Below are 18,323 nucleotides of genomic sequence, written 5' to 3'. Positions count from 1 at the left end.
AATTCTATAAATACTTGAGCCACACTCTAGCACCTATTTTTACAGTGTTATTTGAGAACTAAAAGTTGCACTTGGTACCTAATCTATGTTATTGCTGGTAGTGATAGGTACAGTTCTAGGATCCTTACCTTTTTGGCCTATCTAATGCATTTTTGTTTTTAAATCTAAATTACTGCTTAGAGCACTAATGACCCAGTTCTTTCCCAGAGTTGTATACAGGTGGGGTGAGTCTGTACAAAACAGATAGAATAGAAAGAGATTATTTAATAGTAGGTATGATTCTGCATCAGCTGGCATACTTGTGATTGTTTTATTATAGGCAGCTGAAAAATCTTGTCTTCAAGTGGAACCATCTTAAATCTTTACTGCTTGTAAATGTCTACATTATTTACTTATTCAGGTTGATCAGTGTGGATCCAAAAGTCAATCTTTCTATTAACACAACAAAACACAAAGGTTTTGTGTTACTTGTCTGTTAGGGAGGGAAACCCTCTTTAACTTTTTAGTTATGGAGTATTTTGCACAGAGAAAGCAACCATTTAAAGACAGCTGTATCACAATAGATGACACCGTTAACTAAACTAGTCATTCCCTAGATCATATTTTGACATTTTGAAGCAACCTGAATCAAATATTGCCAGAAATATTTAAAGAATATTGGCATTTCTTTAATATCATAGCTTACAAATAATAGTAGAACTATGGGACTTATCTGCTAGGGCTTGCTGAAGAATGCTTAGTGTGTGTAAAGTAAATTTCCCCTTATGCGTTAAATGCTTCTGGCAAAACTTAAACTGCTTCAATTAAATGTTCCTTCATATCCCACCAGACTTCACCTTGTACTAGCCCTCCTAACCCATAAATGAAGATATATCCCAAAGCCATCTGATGATCTTGCTTTCTGCACATAAGGCTCTGTTATTTTCTTTAGACAGTGGAGAGCACGCGTCCTGCCAGCAGAGATGCTAGCGGAAAGGATGACCATCTACCGTCAGGACTCTCTGCTGGAGGTTACTTCCATGGGACACCTGCTATTTGAGCTGCTTAACAGTTAGTAATGCTGTAAATAGGACCCAGATTACCTTTAACAGTTTAACTAGTATGTCTTTGCTTAGTCTAGTTCATTTTAAGTGAAGAAGAAAGGAGAAATCAAAAGACCAATCTCCAGGCAGAGGTCACAAGTCTTGCAGTTTGCATAGTGAAGCCAGAAGACACTATGTGTCTGCAATTTTATCTTAGCTTTTTCAAGAAGATGGATAAATAGTTATCCTTCATGGTTGGCTAGTTGTATAAAGAAGTATGGCAGGCCTCTGACACTATGTTTAATATATTAATCAAGAGGGAACCCTGATTTGCATCCCAACCCCAATTTCTGGTGAATCTCACCTATACTGTGTTGTGATTTCTGCTGGAAGGAAACCCAGACATGCAGGCTGACAGGGAGTTGCAGTTTACTCCAGCTAGAATCAAGGCTCTGGGGAGTGACTTCAGAAATAACCTGAAGAGGAAAAAAGTAACTATTTAGTGTCAAGAGTTAACAAGTCCTTTTTCCCTTGTAGTGATTTTACTTACCCAGCATCATGCATGGCTGACCCTGGACAGAGTCCTAAATTCAGTTTATATGTAATAAATGGTCATGCTGTCAAATTCTTGTGTACTTACTGCAGAAGACTTGTGCCTGAACTTTAAGAAAAGCTTTCTCCAGAAATATAGGAAGCGAAAAGTCTCATTAATGACAGCTTTACCTTGAAAACATGTCCTAGGCATAGAGAGATCCCATCTGAGAAGCTTTTAGAGCCCCCCAAAAATCTTTCACTGCAGGTCTCCTGCTCAGGGTCTAATCTGAGCTTCTGGACAGAAAACAAGAGAAGGCAGATTCTGCCAGAGAAAGTGCATGCCCATTAGGAAAGGTTGGTTTGGGTCTGTCAAATCAGCCTGTTGAGATTGCCATAACTTATGTCTGGGTACTTGAAACTGGAGAAGACTGAAGAGGTTTTTTTTAAAAGTATTAAAAAGCAGCTTTTGCAGCTCCTCTGTTTGCATTAATGGGGCAGAAGTGTTGTGTTATGGAAGATCTTGCAGCAGGATTCAGGCACTTTGGCTTGTGTTCCATAATGACTGGCAAATCAATGTATACCTTTGGCCTAGATCTAAACAGAGGCAATACTATGAACTTTCTTTATTAGGTACTCTGTCAGATACGGTGTTCTGAATCTGTATGTAAAACTAAACAGGTTAGGACCTGCTAAAAGCCTTGTTTTTTCCTTATTTCAAAAAAAAATTGAGTATATCTTCTCAATGGGTATCATTTAATACATTCTTTGTAAGGGATGGTGTGATTGGAATAGAGACCGAATTATAACTGACAATACAGTCTGGTACTTGTGACAGACTTGCTTTGTAGAGGACTCACTTCCACTCCAGCGTCAGCTCCTAGCTGATGAGCTGTAGATCATGGTGCCTCGTGATCTTCAGGGGGTATCCTGCTCCCCTCCGATTACCTGCCCCCTTGCTTAGAGAAGCAAAAAAGTCCCTGAGGCTAAAAATAGGAACTGAGGAGGGCAGAGACTGGGTGCAGCATGAAGCCTACTGGCATCCTGCTCTGATGGGGGAAGGGAATGAGCAACATATGGTTACTGATGTCTAATCACTATTTAAAATGGTTGCAAATTCTGCTGTTGCTTAATAAAGCGTAAACATCTTTATACAAAAGCACTGTGGGTCACTATATTGTAAGTACACAATCAACATTTCAAGTGATTTTACTTTAATTAGCTGCTTAGCTTTTCTTATTTAATGTGCCAGTTTAGTGACATAAAATCAGCATTCTTTAAGCAAATACTTCATAAATGCAAAATATCTCTAAATATATAATGCAAATTATACAGCAAAACCTTGGAATTACCGTTCATAAGGCACTTATATTTTAAAATATATGTTTAATGACTTAACTGAAGCCAAAGAAACAAAGCTAAATACTTAAGTCTTGTTTTTCTGGTGTCAGTAATAAAGCACTAATTCTTTGAATTATGATTCCACTAAAACAATTTTGTGATCAGTGAAGTCATTTAGCATTGATGTAAATTCACAAAGGAACTTAGCTTCTTATTTTTGCATCATTAATACAGAATAAAGATGAGATAAAAAAGTAGTTATTAGACTTCCCTTTTGACCTACTTACATACTATGTTTTGAATCTTCTAAATTGTATTTTTCTCGATGTTCTGAAACATGCTGTGTGTTGTATGGTTACTTTTCCAGAAAGACTGTCTTAGAATTTTTGCTAGTGTCTATAAATCTTTGTGTTTTTTGGTACATCCTTTGTTGGTATTTTTGTCCTGGCATTTAATAACAGAACACAAAACACAAAAAGAACGCTTGGCTTACATCAGTGCTGTCCTGACCTACAGAGCAGTAACAAAAAAAGTATGATTCATAGGCACTATTATTAAGCAGTGTCCCTGTGTTCCAGGAGGGTACCCCATTTTTACCCATATAAAGTAAATTCAAAGCAAAAGAGAGCAGTTTGGTGAGGACATGAAAGTTTTAATGTGTTTTTCTTTCCTATGCTATTGTTCATTGCAATTAAGTCCAACAAAAGGTACAGCACAATAAATTCTGTCTTTGATACTGTTCCTTTTCTGGGATTGTATTGGTATAATGACAAATAGAATGTGGTTGGGCTTTTTGTTTTCTTTTTTCATAGAAATGCATGTTAAAAAAGCTGTGTCAGGAACAAAATAATCTTTATCTATCTGGCACAATTGAATTTTGAATTAGAAAAATTCTCTTTTATTAATTTATTCTTAATGTGAGAAGAAATGAAATAGCCACTATTAGGATCAGTTTCTGTAAGATATATGTGAAGACATTTACTTACAGAAGAAGACAGTGGGTAAAGCTTTGTGAATTTAGGCTCTTCGTACGCAAGAGAAATTTACAGAAATTACAGAAATGCAGCATAAATATACTGGCATAACCTTTATCAATACACTCGTAAGTACTCTGGACAAATTGACAGCTTGGTCTGTGGGCTTCTGCCAGTGGGGAAGGATCTTGTAATCAGGAAGTCTGAAAAGACACAGGATGCAAGGGTGCTTCCTGCTTGGATGCGAAAGTGAAACTTTTGAGCCAACAGATGCAGCAAGTCCTAGCTGAGTACCTTCTTCCAGAACTAAATGCGTATTGTTCTGCTGCTTAATGGTTTTATATCTGCTTGGGCTTGCCTTCTGAAAACAACAGAGATACACAGAACTATACCAAATTAATCCACAATTATCATTCAGGGCACTAATAACAAGAAAATAGGAATGTAATGACTTGGACGTGGCAATGATCATGTCCTCTACTGAGATTTTTTTTTGAATAAATCATCCCCAAAGCCTGTTCAAACCAACTGAAAATGACCCACAGCTTTTTTTCTAGAGCACAGCAAGGTTTTCTCCTTCTTTTTCCTCCTCCCAGAACAACATACTGCCATTTCAGCACTTCTTGAAACACAAGGGAAAGACTGTAACTAGGGTTTGTTCTCCCCACATGGAAACATTTTTACAATTCTTAACATTATAGATCAACTCCTGATTATACATTACTTATTTTACTTTACACCTTATTTTATTTATTGCATAATGGATTTATCTGTGCATTTACAATATCAGTGGTGAAAGTTTCTGATTTCTAGTATTTCTGAAGAAGTTAAAGTATAGCTAATGAGCTATAGCTAATAGCACATTAGATCACATCAGATATACTTGGATCTTCGTAGAACAAAGATTTTTTTTTCCAGTATTTATTGCAATGTTAGGCTGAAAATATAGGAGAGAATCTTAAGATTAATAGTTTCAGGTTGGCAGGCACATGGTAAATCTATTTATTTATAGATTTTAACAGAAAATTCATTAGGTTTTGTATATTTTCTGACTGAGAACAGATTACATGATGTGATTTGCCATAAAAAAACAAGTTTGTCTTTATAAAGGAATATTCTTTCATCGAAGTATTGCGAATTCAGGAATTTTACTGCACTTCCATGGGACAGTTCTAAAAGGAGGTAAATACACCATAATGGTAACCATTTTAATACAGTATTTTTCAAACGAGTTCAAAACAATTGGTGGAAGCCATGATATAGGCTTAAATCCAGAAGTAATAGAAAGTGCTGATATTTCGGTTTTCCATTTGGAATCATTGGCCTTCATCACTATTGAAATTTTGAATAAAGAGAAACAAACATTCAAGGCTAATTCTTCAGTAGAATTCATAAAAATGTGCATTGTCCTGTTATAGTAAGCATCATTGCAAATGTTTATAGTTCCTTTATATCTTAAAAAATAAAATGTTTGTAGCGTTTAGTATACTTAGAATGAGAAATACTGCAAATAATATGGTATCTATAGCAATTCATTAATATCAAGGTTTCTTCAAAGACACTCGCAACTTTATTCACAGATAAATTTACCCATGTGCAGTCCTGGATTCGGTCATACAGTGATGAAGTAGTATATGGCAGTACACATAATATGTGAGTTTTGTGCATATATGTCCAAAAACTGACTTAGTCCATTCTGGTCAGAGGTACAGTTTAAGGTCTTTACTTCTATGGTTCAGAGTAGAGATAAGATCTGTTTCAATGTATTGCATGCTGTAGCCTCATTTTAAAGTCTATCATCTAGCAGCATTTCAGCATGGGGCAAGTTGTAATTAGTGCTACTTTGTATTCCAGTTATTTATTATTCTTACATATTTGCTCTCATTTAAGTTTCAGCCAACTTACTTTTCACTCAGCTATTTTTTACCGGACTGATACGGAGTTGCTTCAGTCTTCATGTCGTTCCCTTTCCTCTTTTATATAATACTTGAAATGCAATTTTCACTTAGACAAGTGGAATTATTGTTTACTCTGTAAATTTATGTAACAAGGCAAGTTTTGCTCCTCCAGTTCTGACTTCACAAGATTTCAATAAATTCCTTTAGCATTAGAAAGCTGACTGATTCCTTGACATCATCTATACTTGGCATTAATGAATATGTCATGTATATTTGGATGGTCATATTACATGAGAACAGTGTAATTTTCTTATATGGAATTTTTGGCAAAAGGTTTTTAGTTATGTAAATGAAGAGAAAATAATGTAAAATTTCTGGTAAAACTAAGTAGTGAGGCAGGACAATGAAATAAATTAAGTATGGCTCCAAATTAATAAAATTAAAATCTTCACATTTTCAGAGGAGACAGTGATGTTGAACATTGTTGTTGGGATAAAGGCAGGCTGGTTAATAGAATTAATAGTATGGAATGAAAGTTACCACTACTGAGGTAGAAGCAGAACCCAAGGGATTGGTGCATTCATACAGGGGAACAAAAGGGACCCCACCCCTAAATTTGAGAATGCCAGCATGAGACCTTGCAGGTCTAGCAGAAAGTGTTTTTTAACAAATCCATCAATTCAGAGTGATACTGTGTGACTGAAAAATAGTACATTAAAAAGGGGACATAATCTTTTGCAACTGCAGACCCATTAATTTGGTCTAAGTAGCATGTGAGAGTTTAGAAAAAAATGCATCAAAAAACAGAGAGATAAGAGAATAAGGTCTCCCATGTGTTTATGCTTAGACCATGTCAGACTAACCTGGTAGTTTTTTTCTAATAAGATAAATGGAGTAAAATACTTAATATGTCACATAATTAGAAAATAATAATAGAGGAGTATTAGTCCAAGAATTTGAACATGGGAAGAGAAAGACTAATGGAAAAAAAGACAGCTATAAGAGAGTGGTGAATAGAGAGAGGTATTTCACTGATCCTAAAGGACTGGTCTTTGGAAGAGAAAATAATGTGCCCTGGCAAAGTAAACCAATGGCATAAAACGGAGAAACACTGTCGCTATAAAGGGGTATTGGGATAGCAATCCAGATAGCATGTGGAAAGATGCGAATAGCTTTGAAGATTGAAGCATGAAATAGGGTAATATTTGCTAGTTCAAAAGTGAAAAGTCATAACTTGTAGGTTAATAGCAGAAGCTTTTCCTCTCTGGAGAGAAATAATCAGTTAGAAATGAGAAGAAAATGCAGATGTACTAGATAACCATGAGGTAACCATGCTATTACCATATATCAGAAAAGGTGGTTTCATGGGATATAAGGACATACTGGGTGAGAACCTTCTGAGACCTCTGCAGCTCCTCTTCATCCAACCCTGAGTACCTGTTTTCAAAAAGGACAGAATCAAAGTGAAACTGGCATAGAAAAGGACTATGAAATTGGAATAGAAACTGGAGAGACTTTCATAAAGGGAGAATACACAGAAGTATAAATTTCACGGTGCAGTACATAGGATTACTTTGAGAAACAAGGCAAATTGATCCAGACAGAATGCTGTATTTGCAGAACTGAACTGCTTTTGCTGCCCAGCCAAGCTCCAGCATTTCCTATGGAGTACTACACTGTGCAATGATTGGCTTATTTAGCCTTGAAAAATGAAGTCTGAGGTAGAATACTGCTGCTTTCTGTGAATTCATGATAGTGCAAACCCCAGGGAGGAGGAAAAGCTGCTTACCAGGAGAGGCTTCTAACAGAAGAACAAATAGATGTAAATTGACCATGAGTAAGTTTAGGCTGAAAACCAGAAGGCGGCTCTTAACTAGAAAAGGAGTGAGGTTCTGAAACAGTCTACTGCTTGGAGACCGTGGTTCAAAACTATTCTTCTTCATACAGAAATGTAGTTTTATAAATCATCTCTTATTCATTTATAATTTGGTGTTGATGACTTAGGTTGAATGCCCAGGTTCTAATGTGATTGTATATAATTGCTAGGTAATTGTCTTAGCCCTATAAAGGAATTACAATATTCTGGTTAATTAACTGATCAGTTCAGCTGTTGAATAAATGACTGTCGGATAGGAACCCTGTGAAAGATATTTTTTTTTTTTTTGCTTTAACAGAAGTGCATTGATTTACCATCTTTTGGTTTTTAACCTTTATTTGTTCATTTTATCAAGAAGAACCTCCTGAGTGATATGAATCACTGTTGCACAGAAATATCACACACAGGTTAACGAAATTACCAGCCTATTACTTGAGTGACTTGAGTTACTTGTTATCTCTTGATTAAATCATTTCAGGTTAGGACTGATCATCTTGACAAGTAGCAGGAAAAAGCATTATGTATAGTGTCTGCATAGAACCAAATGCCAAGTTACAAAAAATTGTTTGCTAAGGAACATTTTAAAATCATACGATCTCCATAAATAGAGCTCTTGAACTATTGGAATCAAGAGGAACCCATGCCATAGGTGGTTTATGTGGGGGTTTTTTTTATGCTCCAAGAGAGAATAATCTCTCAAGACGTTTATTCCAATATATGTTACATCTTTGCCTTATTACATGGGTTGCCCATCGCAACTAGAAACTAAGCAAAGTACAGAAGACATGAGGCAATCAGGCCTAAGGGGCAATTTATGTGGAAGGTGCTCCTTGTGTGTTTTCTTAACTGCCTCAGAGATCATGGGAGAAAGGTTTATTCAATGGCCTGCACTGCTTGTGCTTCCACTAAATTGTAGTGTATTGCATTATAAGCTGTGAGTTGCAATGCTGCCAGTATTTGACAGAACAGCGTAGTTTAAGTATGATCTTCTTTCCAAAAATTTCAAAATATTGTCTACCATTTGATTTTTGGGTTATAAACCAATTCCCAGTAGAGCACTCGTCTCTTCTGCCCAGGATGCAAGGCAAAAATTATATGAAAAATACTTTTTTTTTTTTTTGCCTTAAACACCGTAATGCCACATTACAATAAATTCTTAGCTGAGTGATTACTTCAGCCTTTTAGCTGTTTTATTTCTTCAACAAGCATCAGTATCCGCAAAAGGTATGCATCTACTATTTATGACTTGTATGTTTAGCAAAAATTTGGATCCTTCATATTGTTTTGGTTAGAAAACTGTTGACAGAGCTAGATATCTTTGATGATTTTTTTCTTATATACAAAACATATAATTTTTTTTCTTGAAACTCTGGAAGAGACTAGAAATGATAGTTTTTCTGGTTACAGCTGCAAAAGCCTTTCAAGCCAACATTCAGCCCAAAAGGTGCCAGAAACATGTTCCCAGGACTTGCTCAGTCTGTGTTCTTGTCTTTGCATCCCTTCTTTGTCTCTGTCCCCAGTCTGTCAATCCGTCTCTGACATATACATAAGCCTTCAGAGGACAAGAGCCAGTAAGCCCTCTTGGCCTATGTGTGTCTTGTACTGTGCTTGCTGTAACTGCAGGCATTTCTTCACGTTTTGTAAAAAGTACTGTTGGTACTGTTTGAGCTAGCTGGTGCGGCAGAGTTGTTTATGTAAACATTTCTTGTGTTTATCCCTAATGGAAGGCAGCTATTGCACACATATTTCAATTATTTAACCCCCTCCAGACAATAACATTTGTTTCAGCCCTGTCAGTATTTGGCAAACAGCTGTCCATATTAAGCTGTGTGTTAATCTCTTAATAACTGAGTGTTGGCATGGTTAGATTCCAGTTTCCAGCAGAGCACTCAGGAAGTCCCCAGAAAGCACTAGAATTGCTTCTTTTTCCTTTTGGCAATGAAATGGCACCTCATAAGTGTTCTTAGTCTGGTTGTTGTCCAGCTGTTCATTGTTATTTGTTCTGTTTCAGTATTAGATAATATTGTCGATGTGAGAGATACCTATTTGCTGTAGTATTTGTCTATCAATATACACAGCCCATCTTCATAAAGATTTTTTTCATGGTAAGGAGACTTTGTATCTATAACAAAAGTACATATATGGTGTTGGATAACTCATGCCATTTCCAGGGATATGCCAAAACACTTGGTATACTTTAATGTCCTTCCCCACCCCATCCCACCTCAAAAGTTACATTAAATAACTCAGTTTTGAAACAGCCTGCACAATCCATAAACTGTTATTACTAAAAAGTCAGTAGGTTGTTGCTCAACATAGTAGTATTCTTTGTGAAGGAAAGGAAAAATCATCAATTGGTGCAGGCATTCAGTAGGTAAATTGAGCCTTTCTTTATGTGAAAACATTAATTCTTCAATAAAGGCTGCTTGTAGAACTATTTCCTCAGTAAAAAAAATTCACAGAAGGCAGAGCTGAAACTCTTTGAGATGTATTTTAATTTTCAATGTGTGCTTTGTTTTTTTCCCATGTCTGTTTTAATATAGAATAAACCAATAACGTCTCTGTTATACTGAAATTGTCTGGTGGGGTTTAGTGCAGTCAGGGTCAGTAGTGAGGTATCTTTATTTCGTAGACAAAAGACTGGCTACTGATCAGGCCAAGACACTATCCTCTGATCTTTGGCATGATTTGGAACATCACATATCTCTCTAGTGAGTATGAAATTCTGCCCTACTCTTAGGCAACAGAAGAAATGCTTACTCCTTTTTATCCAGTAGTACAATCTTATGCGATGGAGTATAATATTGTTAGATGTCTGATAGTTTGGAAGAGATTAAATGTCTCAAGTTTGTTTCCTTGTTTTGGGGTGTTCCTTTTTCTAAGGGATTGGTAGGGCAGGTGATAAGATTTACAAGAGTTTCCCATGTGATATTCTGAGACTGTACAGAGTGTGCAGATGAGATATGCAAGATATATTATAAAAGCTTTCAATGAGACAGTTAAACCCAACTATAGGTGTGTTGCACTTATTGCACAGCCTGAAAATGAAAATTATCTCAACATTACAGCTTGAATAGATCTGCTTTCTTGAATGTTCTTCATTCATAGAAGCTGGAAAACTGTGAGCCTGCTTATTCTTTCACACTGGTGTAATGTAAGAATAATTGCATTTGTATGGGTATGGATCAGAGGAGATTTGGGGCCTGCATGTCCAGTCAACAACATTAGTACTTATAGAAGACTAGTCAAGAAAGTCATCTGAGTGAATATGACAACGTTCAAGAAAAGGTGGAAAGTGCTAAGTCCATGTGAAATCATAGACAATAATGCAAAGATTATAAACAGAATATTTGTGCAATTAGAATTTGCAGGCAAAAAATGAAATAATCCGTTAAAGTGCTTACACAACACACCAATATTATGGTATCAATGAATTATTTTTAATATCTCTTGACAAAATTTCTGGCCCTACAAACATGAGTACGTAACGTGTCTTTATATTTTATGGAGGAAAATCTTCACCCTCAGTTCCAAAACTAGTGTCTAAAATTGCATGGCAAATAGTCCATGGGACAATATTAAACAATAAAAATTTAGTCTCTTTATAGTCTTTTCAAATATTAACATGACACATACCAGATTGCCTGCAAGAAATTTAAAGCTGGTCTCGTAGTTGACGATGTTCAAGAGTCACTTCTTTAGGGGGAATATTGAAAACAGTTTTCTAATGTATCTCTCCTTAATCTCTGGAACTGTAATTTAGTGTTTGTTTTTCTCCCAAACTGAAGATAATTCCTCTTTCTCATTATTATTATTATTATATTAATTTTGTTTGATTCCAATATGCATGTTCGTATTTTTTCCCCTGTAGATTTCGTTTCTGGGCTCAGCTTACATGAGCCAACATCTCTCAGAGGAAAGCTGCTCTGCCCTCGCATCTGTTACCCATTACCTTTACCTCTGCCAGTTCAGCTGGATGCTTATTCAGGTTAGTCTTTTAGTTTTTTTTTCACTTCCTCCCCAAAATCTCTTTAGAAGTAACTGATATTTATACTGTGTTCCTAGTATTTTTTAGTATATGTATGTTTGAAGTCTCGTGCTACTAGGGGAGCAAACCATTAGATGTTCTTTATTAAGCTGGTGTGTCCAGATCCAGCAGTAAATGTTCAAACTTCATAAAGATTTTTTCCACTACTATCGATTACAAGTGTGTAAGAATTTCCACATCTCACTTTGAAAGTTATCCTATAGAAATTACTTTCTAAAAACACAGAAGAACTGTTTTATTAGAGTTAATAGCTTTTCTAAGCATCTCTTCCGTGGTCTTTTGAAACAGTCTCTTAAAGGCAAAATGCAAGTATAAACTACACTGGCATTTTTGGAGTTGATATCATTTTAGTCTATAGACTTGCATAATGTGACAAGCATTTCAAAATGTAGCAAAGAGAAAATATAAGGCCAAAAGTTTGCATTAAACTGCATATTTCCAGGATTTTGACACATTATACAATAGTACATGATACTAAAAAAAGAAAAAAGAAAAAAAAACAGTGGAAGACCATGAACAATCAAATTTGACATGGAAAAGTATCAGTTGTAAGCTAGTCAAAGTAACAAGCTATGAGTTAATTTAAAAAATACATTATCGTTTCCTCTTCTGGAAATGTGTATTTCGCACTGTCTAATGCATAACTCTTGGCATATATTTGAGTAATGGGATTTGTCCATAGCACATTTATAGCACGCAGCATTATATATGCAGCTACAGACTTTTATCTCATTACCATACAAACCTTCTAATATGCAGGCTGTCAGACCATATCAAAAATGGCAAATTAGGCTGTATATAAATATAACTTTCAGTCCTAGTGACATTTGCACAGTCTTTGGCATTTTCCTGGGATTGTCTCAGGCAATTAGTTTAAACAGAGCAAAATCCCAAGAGCTGAGAACCCTAACAGCCTAACAGGGTATTTTAGATCCCATTTGATATGATGTATGCATTGTGATACAGTCACAACTATATGGCTTCATCACTTACACTATGGTTGCATCTGTTCCTAAAAATGGAGCACTGCCCTTTATTTATTTATTTTTCACTCCATACTAAACAGAGATTTAAACCGATCTGGCTCTAATGAGGCGTAATATTGTTTTTATTATGGTTGTTTTTTCCTCAATTTATGCAGTTAGCAAGAATAAATATTCTCTCTAGTGGACATTACTTTCTATTTTGTCAGTACTGAACTTTGTCTGCCATATTTCCCTTTCATATAGCTTAGCTTGTGACTTTCTCTTGGATTGACTAACCTAAATCATTTTGTCACCTGTAGATTTTACTATTTCTTTATTCCAAATCACTATTTCAGACCATTGGTGTATGAAATATCACATATCTTACAGTGAAGTTATGTAATATCTTTGCCCAAGATGAGAATTAGTTATTTTTTCCTATTTCACTGTCCTTTTCATAGCCAAGCTGTGATTTTTCTTTCACAAAATGATTACAGATTTGTACAGTAGTCCTCCTATGAAAAAATCCATAAAAACTTTTTGGGAAGTATGAATAGATTACATCAGATTGCATCTTTTTTAGTCATTTTTAAAATATTCTGTGAATTATAAAATTCACGATAAGCCTCATCCCTGAATTAGTCATGAGAGCTCTTCATGTAATTCAGAGATGACAAAGGTGCTTAAGAGAAGAATCCTTGATAACCTATTGAGTGATGCACTGTCAAGAGTAGCCAGGAATAAAAATCAGAGTGAAGGGGAATATCTCTTTGTCTAGGGACAGGTCTTGAGCTGTGAAAAAGTTCTGAAGATAGAAGGACCCAAGAAAGAAAAAAATCTGAAATGCAGATGAAACCTGCCCTCAGCTGCAGTCTCTGCTCCCCTTGACTGATAGTAGGGTCTTGAATTTGTATCTCCCACTATAGAGCTAAGTGGATCAATCTTCTAGCCATTGTTTATTTTGAGAAATCTCTTTATTTCTGCTGTTGTAACTGTCCCAATTTATAAAAATAATTATACATTTATTGAAACAGAAACTTAAATTTTTCTTTCCTAAGTATGTGCTCTTAACCACTTGCTCTTGAGTCTTTCTCCATACCATAATTCGTGTTTGATTACTCACATCAGCAGAAGAGACTGAGAAAGCCAGTTGTCTAGAGAGTGGAGCCCTCAGCTAACAGAAGACTGTTTCAATAGCCTGCTCTGCAGCACAGGGTTGAATCTCAGACTTCAGTGTCCTAAAGGTGTATCTCATCTTTGCCCTGTTCTGCAGCAGAGAAATAATGTATCCATCACATGGATAGCTGGAAGTATTCTAAGAGATCCAGTCCCCTTTGATGAAACTGGGCAGAGGACTGTCTATTCTGAGAATCTTTCTCAAAGGTTTCTGGAGCCCTTGTCTCAATTTAAGGCTTTGAATTGTAGCAGATGTCTCAGTTATAGTGCAGTCCATGTCACTAAGAAACTCACAGTGCGGTTGGGATGGGGACAGACTGCTTTACTCTGCTGTCAGGCTGTGAACATTGTCCCTTCTCTCTTACCATTTCTACCCAAAACAGTGAGGAAGCAATGCTCAGGCACTAAAGGAATGCCACGAACATCTCCGTCCTTGGTCCCCACAACAATATTGACAAAGCTTGTGGGGCCAGGGGAAAACTGGACTGATCTGGAAATTCTAGCTGCTACTGCTGTCTAAATGGCTGATTTAGATGCCTAGGAAATTGTATTTCTCAGAATCGATACTTAACACACATGACCTGATTTGGGAGACAGCATTACATCCTTAGTAATGTGTTTATACCTACATAGGACTTTTGTCTGGGACGTAGTAGGCAAAAATATGTAAATAGATTCTGTACCACTCATGCAGTCACTCTGCCCACTTGGGCGCTGTATAGAGTAGTGCATATGCTTGATTGTTGACAGATTTTATACATATCTGCTAATGCCGGCCTTGATCACTACACACAGAAGTGGATGAATATCATGATCAGGTTTGAGAGGTGTGCAATTTAAACTGCAGTACTCAAAATGTGCCTGGACAACATTTCCAGTCAACAAATGTCTTCAGGTAAAACCAGTTGTCTGCACAGCTGGACCTATACAGGTTGAACTTTGTAGTCCAGATCTATCAAAGATTTTCCCTTCCTAGATTCTAGGGCAACTTCCTTACCTTTTTGTCTTAATCTGTGCATCTTCTGTAGTTTATAGCCAGATACTACTAGCTCTAGTGCTTGCACGTAGCATTTTACTATATTTTATTAATGGTTACAACAACAAAATCCATAGCCTGGCATTCTAACTCTTTTTACAGTTTTAACTTGTATTTGTAGGCTTACATTCTCTATCACTATTTATACTACCCACATAGTTACTGAAATGCAGGAATGAGGAGGACCTCAGAGACCTGCTCTGTTGGCAGAGGCAGAATGAAGGGGCACATCAGATCATTGTTGCCACTTGCTTGTCTATATTGTTCTTGTCCTATTGTTTTGTCTTATTTTTTGGCTTTTATGGGGAATTTATATAGAATGCAAAGTGTTACTATCCTTACCCTTTTTTTTAAGGATAAAGCTTTCTTGAGCACAAGAGAAAAGGAGTGAGCAAGGTGCAAATTACTCTTCTTTGTGCCCACAGAGTGAACTTAACCTGGAATATTTGCCTCATACTCATGTCTGAAATTCAGAAGTTTTCCTTCTTAGAAATGTCCTCACCAACTGCTACCTTACAGCATAAGCCTGTATTGTCAAAAGCAGTCTTTTTATCTTAACAACATACTCTAAGGATGCCTTTCCATAATCTGTTATCCTTCCATCAATCTGTAGTATGACAACCAAGTATAAGTAAATAGAATTCTCTCTCTCTTTTTTTTTACATTTTCTAACTTGTTACAAAAAAGCATTTAAAAAAAAGTAATATGTTAAAAACTGTCTTTTGAGGGGGGAAAAAATAAACCTGTTTAAATCCTCAATTGCCAGTTTTGACATAGGAGAAGAATCGTGGGAAAAGATAGACTCTACACAGTTTGTTTTTATTTGAGCCATTGCTAAAGTGGAATAAATCAACAGAGAAAGTGCCAATGCAATAAGCAAAACAGAGTGAGTATCATGAGCCTGCTGTCCCCCATACCTGAATCCCCCTCCTGGATTTACTGGCACCTTAAAGTTTTCTGTAAATTTACTTGCAGACTTGTAAGACAAGTACTTATCTTACAGTAAGTATAATGCTTATTTTTAAGCATGGTTTATGGACTGCTTAACAGGATCCAAAAGCTAGTTATATGAAAGGATGCAACAATTCTGAAAATGAATGCCGTGCCCCATTCCTAAAAAGAAGGATGAAGGGAAATAGAAGCTTTCCCACTAAACTGGGAAAGACTTTACTTAAAGCATTTTTTTGCTAATCTTTACCTGACATCCACACCTATTGCTAAAGAAAGAAAAATAAATAAATAAATAAAGCATCCCACTTTGAGGAAGGTAGCTTCAATTGATTGTTTCACTCCAAAAGAAAGAAGTCGCTGAGTTTAGCTTTGTCTCATTAAAATGTTAGCTCAATTAATAATTATTTTGTATTCTACATCGAAACAATCAGAACTTGTACATTTGCTCTACCTGAACAGGTGAGAAATAACCTCTGTAGAACTGGTTATTGCAGCATGGCAACAGGAAAGGATTTGCTAAAATTAGCTCCATTGTTTGTATTTCATTGATTTAATTTTGGATCATCAAAAGGGGGTTGTAGACAAGAACTTATAATTATCAAGATAGAAATGTCACTGCAAATGAAATGGTGAACTAACTAAACTCCCTTAAATCTTTGCAGGAACACTGGTGTTAAGTGTTCTCCTATGATAAATCAGGTGGTACAGGTAAATGTGACTAAACAAACATAAGGCAAGGACATATGGTACCATTTCTTAGAAAACAATCTCAGTGGTATGACTGAGAACAATGGTGACCAGATAGTCAGAATTAGTAGAACGAACAATCCCTGAGTGTAATGGCATAAATCAGTTCAAGGATTTGCTGCCTGGAAATGTTCACAGTGAAGTACAGCCTAGTCAGGATTACAAGGCTATGTACTTTGAAGATTTCTCCACGCCTGTCTTCTGCTTCTCCTCATTCTTACAGCTAGCTTTTAACTGCACAAAGGAAAGACTCCTATTTCCTTTGAGATCAGGGAATATTTACTGGCATAAGGTGACAAACAGAATCTTGAATAAGTTTTCAATACAAGGGATAAAGTAAGGGAGAAAAGACTATTATAATAGATCAGCCAGTAAGTGAGAAAACCTTTTTAAAAAATGTAGATTTTTTTTTTCAAATCCAATTTTCAACTCTTTAATATTTTCTTCTCAGGAATGTTCAACATGGAATTAGTAGTTTTTCCTGTGTTTTTTTCAAGTTATACAGGCAGTTCCAATTTGCACATTAGGATTTTCCTGTGTTTCTTCAATGACAATTAAACTTGCCTTTGTTCACACACCACCCATCACCAAATGACAATGACAAATGCCATAACAATTATTTACATTAGTCTAATTGTATACACTGGGCACGTATAAAATGTCATTCTGTAGAGGAGCATTTAAAATGCTTACTAAACTAATAATTTTTATGGAAAACAAGTTGTATGTAATGTGGTTTATGATTCATGATAGAAAGTGTCGTATATTCATAGTATATAAATCACAGAACAAAAACTTTAATGATACTTGGCTGATGAGACTTACATAGGCAATCCACAAACCACTAATTAAGCACTTGATTGTAAAAATTCAGTTTGCCTGGATAAGCAGGAAGACAAACTGTTGGCTATGGGAATTCAGAAAGTTTTACAAACACAAATAATCACTTTACTGTCTTGGTACTGCGTATGGGAGTCACCTATCCTAACAACAAGCAGCTGCAAGTTAAGCATATAAATCAGTCTTACGTGAAATCCCTGTGTAGTCAATGGAGAGATATAAGTATTATTGGGTAAGAATCACTGGGTACCTGAAGATGCCTGTCTCTTTCCATTGACTGTCCCAGGAGCCTAGAGGCACACACTTGGATTAGATGTCCTTTGGACAGAAAAAGGTAAAATTGATCCTTTATTCTTCCCATATAAAAGGTTGAAAATAATTATATAACATGCAGAGCTCTAGTTAGTATAATAGGTTTGAAGTGAAGAAATATTTTGCAATATATATTCTAATTATGGATGGTTTCAACATTTATTAGAAAGTAATAATGTATGGAAATATGCATAACTGTGTTAAGCGTAAAAAATGTTTCCACTATGAACTTCTTAAGAAAATGCAAAGATTGAGCAAAACTCTGCAAGTATTTTGTTCTATAAGAAGGGTTTCCTTGCTCATACTAACAGTTCTTTCAAGAGATTTCTGCTATCCCACTTGTTCATTTTGAGTCATATATGTTTTTAAAGTTCTCACTTATGTTGTTTGATAATGAGCTGAACATAATTCTGTGTCATTCTTTTGTGTGAAGGTATGGAAATCCAAGAAGAGAACAATTTTTGCAGTGCAAAAGTGGAATGTGTTGTACTAAACAGGGTGTCTCTCCCTCTCTGATAGTCTACTTCCAAGACTAACAATTACATAAATAAGCATGCTTCTTTTATAATCAGTCTCTTTTGGTTACTTATGGGAATAAAATGAGAA

The 18,323-nt window shown here is 35.9% G+C and overlaps 1 protein-coding gene across 1 annotated transcript in view; it reads left to right on the top strand.

Moving 5' to 3' along the window:
• Nucleotides 1-18,323, top strand: part of LOC112991965 (adhesion G-protein coupled receptor V1) — a 294,714-nt gene that overhangs the window by 193,868 nt on the left and 82,523 nt on the right. The window contains exon 87 of the mRNA XM_064499907.1: nt 11,514-11,630. Coding sequence (XP_064355977.1) covers nt 11,514-11,630 — 117 coding nt within the window. The remainder of the gene's footprint in view (nt 1-11,513; nt 11,631-18,323) is intronic.

The sequence above is a fragment of the Dromaius novaehollandiae genome, chromosome W (genome assembly GCF_036370855.1).
Source record: "Dromaius novaehollandiae isolate bDroNov1 chromosome W, bDroNov1.hap1, whole genome shotgun sequence".
NCBI classification, from domain to species: Eukaryota; Metazoa; Chordata; class Aves; order Casuariiformes; family Dromaiidae; genus Dromaius; species Dromaius novaehollandiae.
Note: the sequence above shows the minus strand (reverse complement) of the source record. Positions and strands in the feature narration are given on the sequence as shown.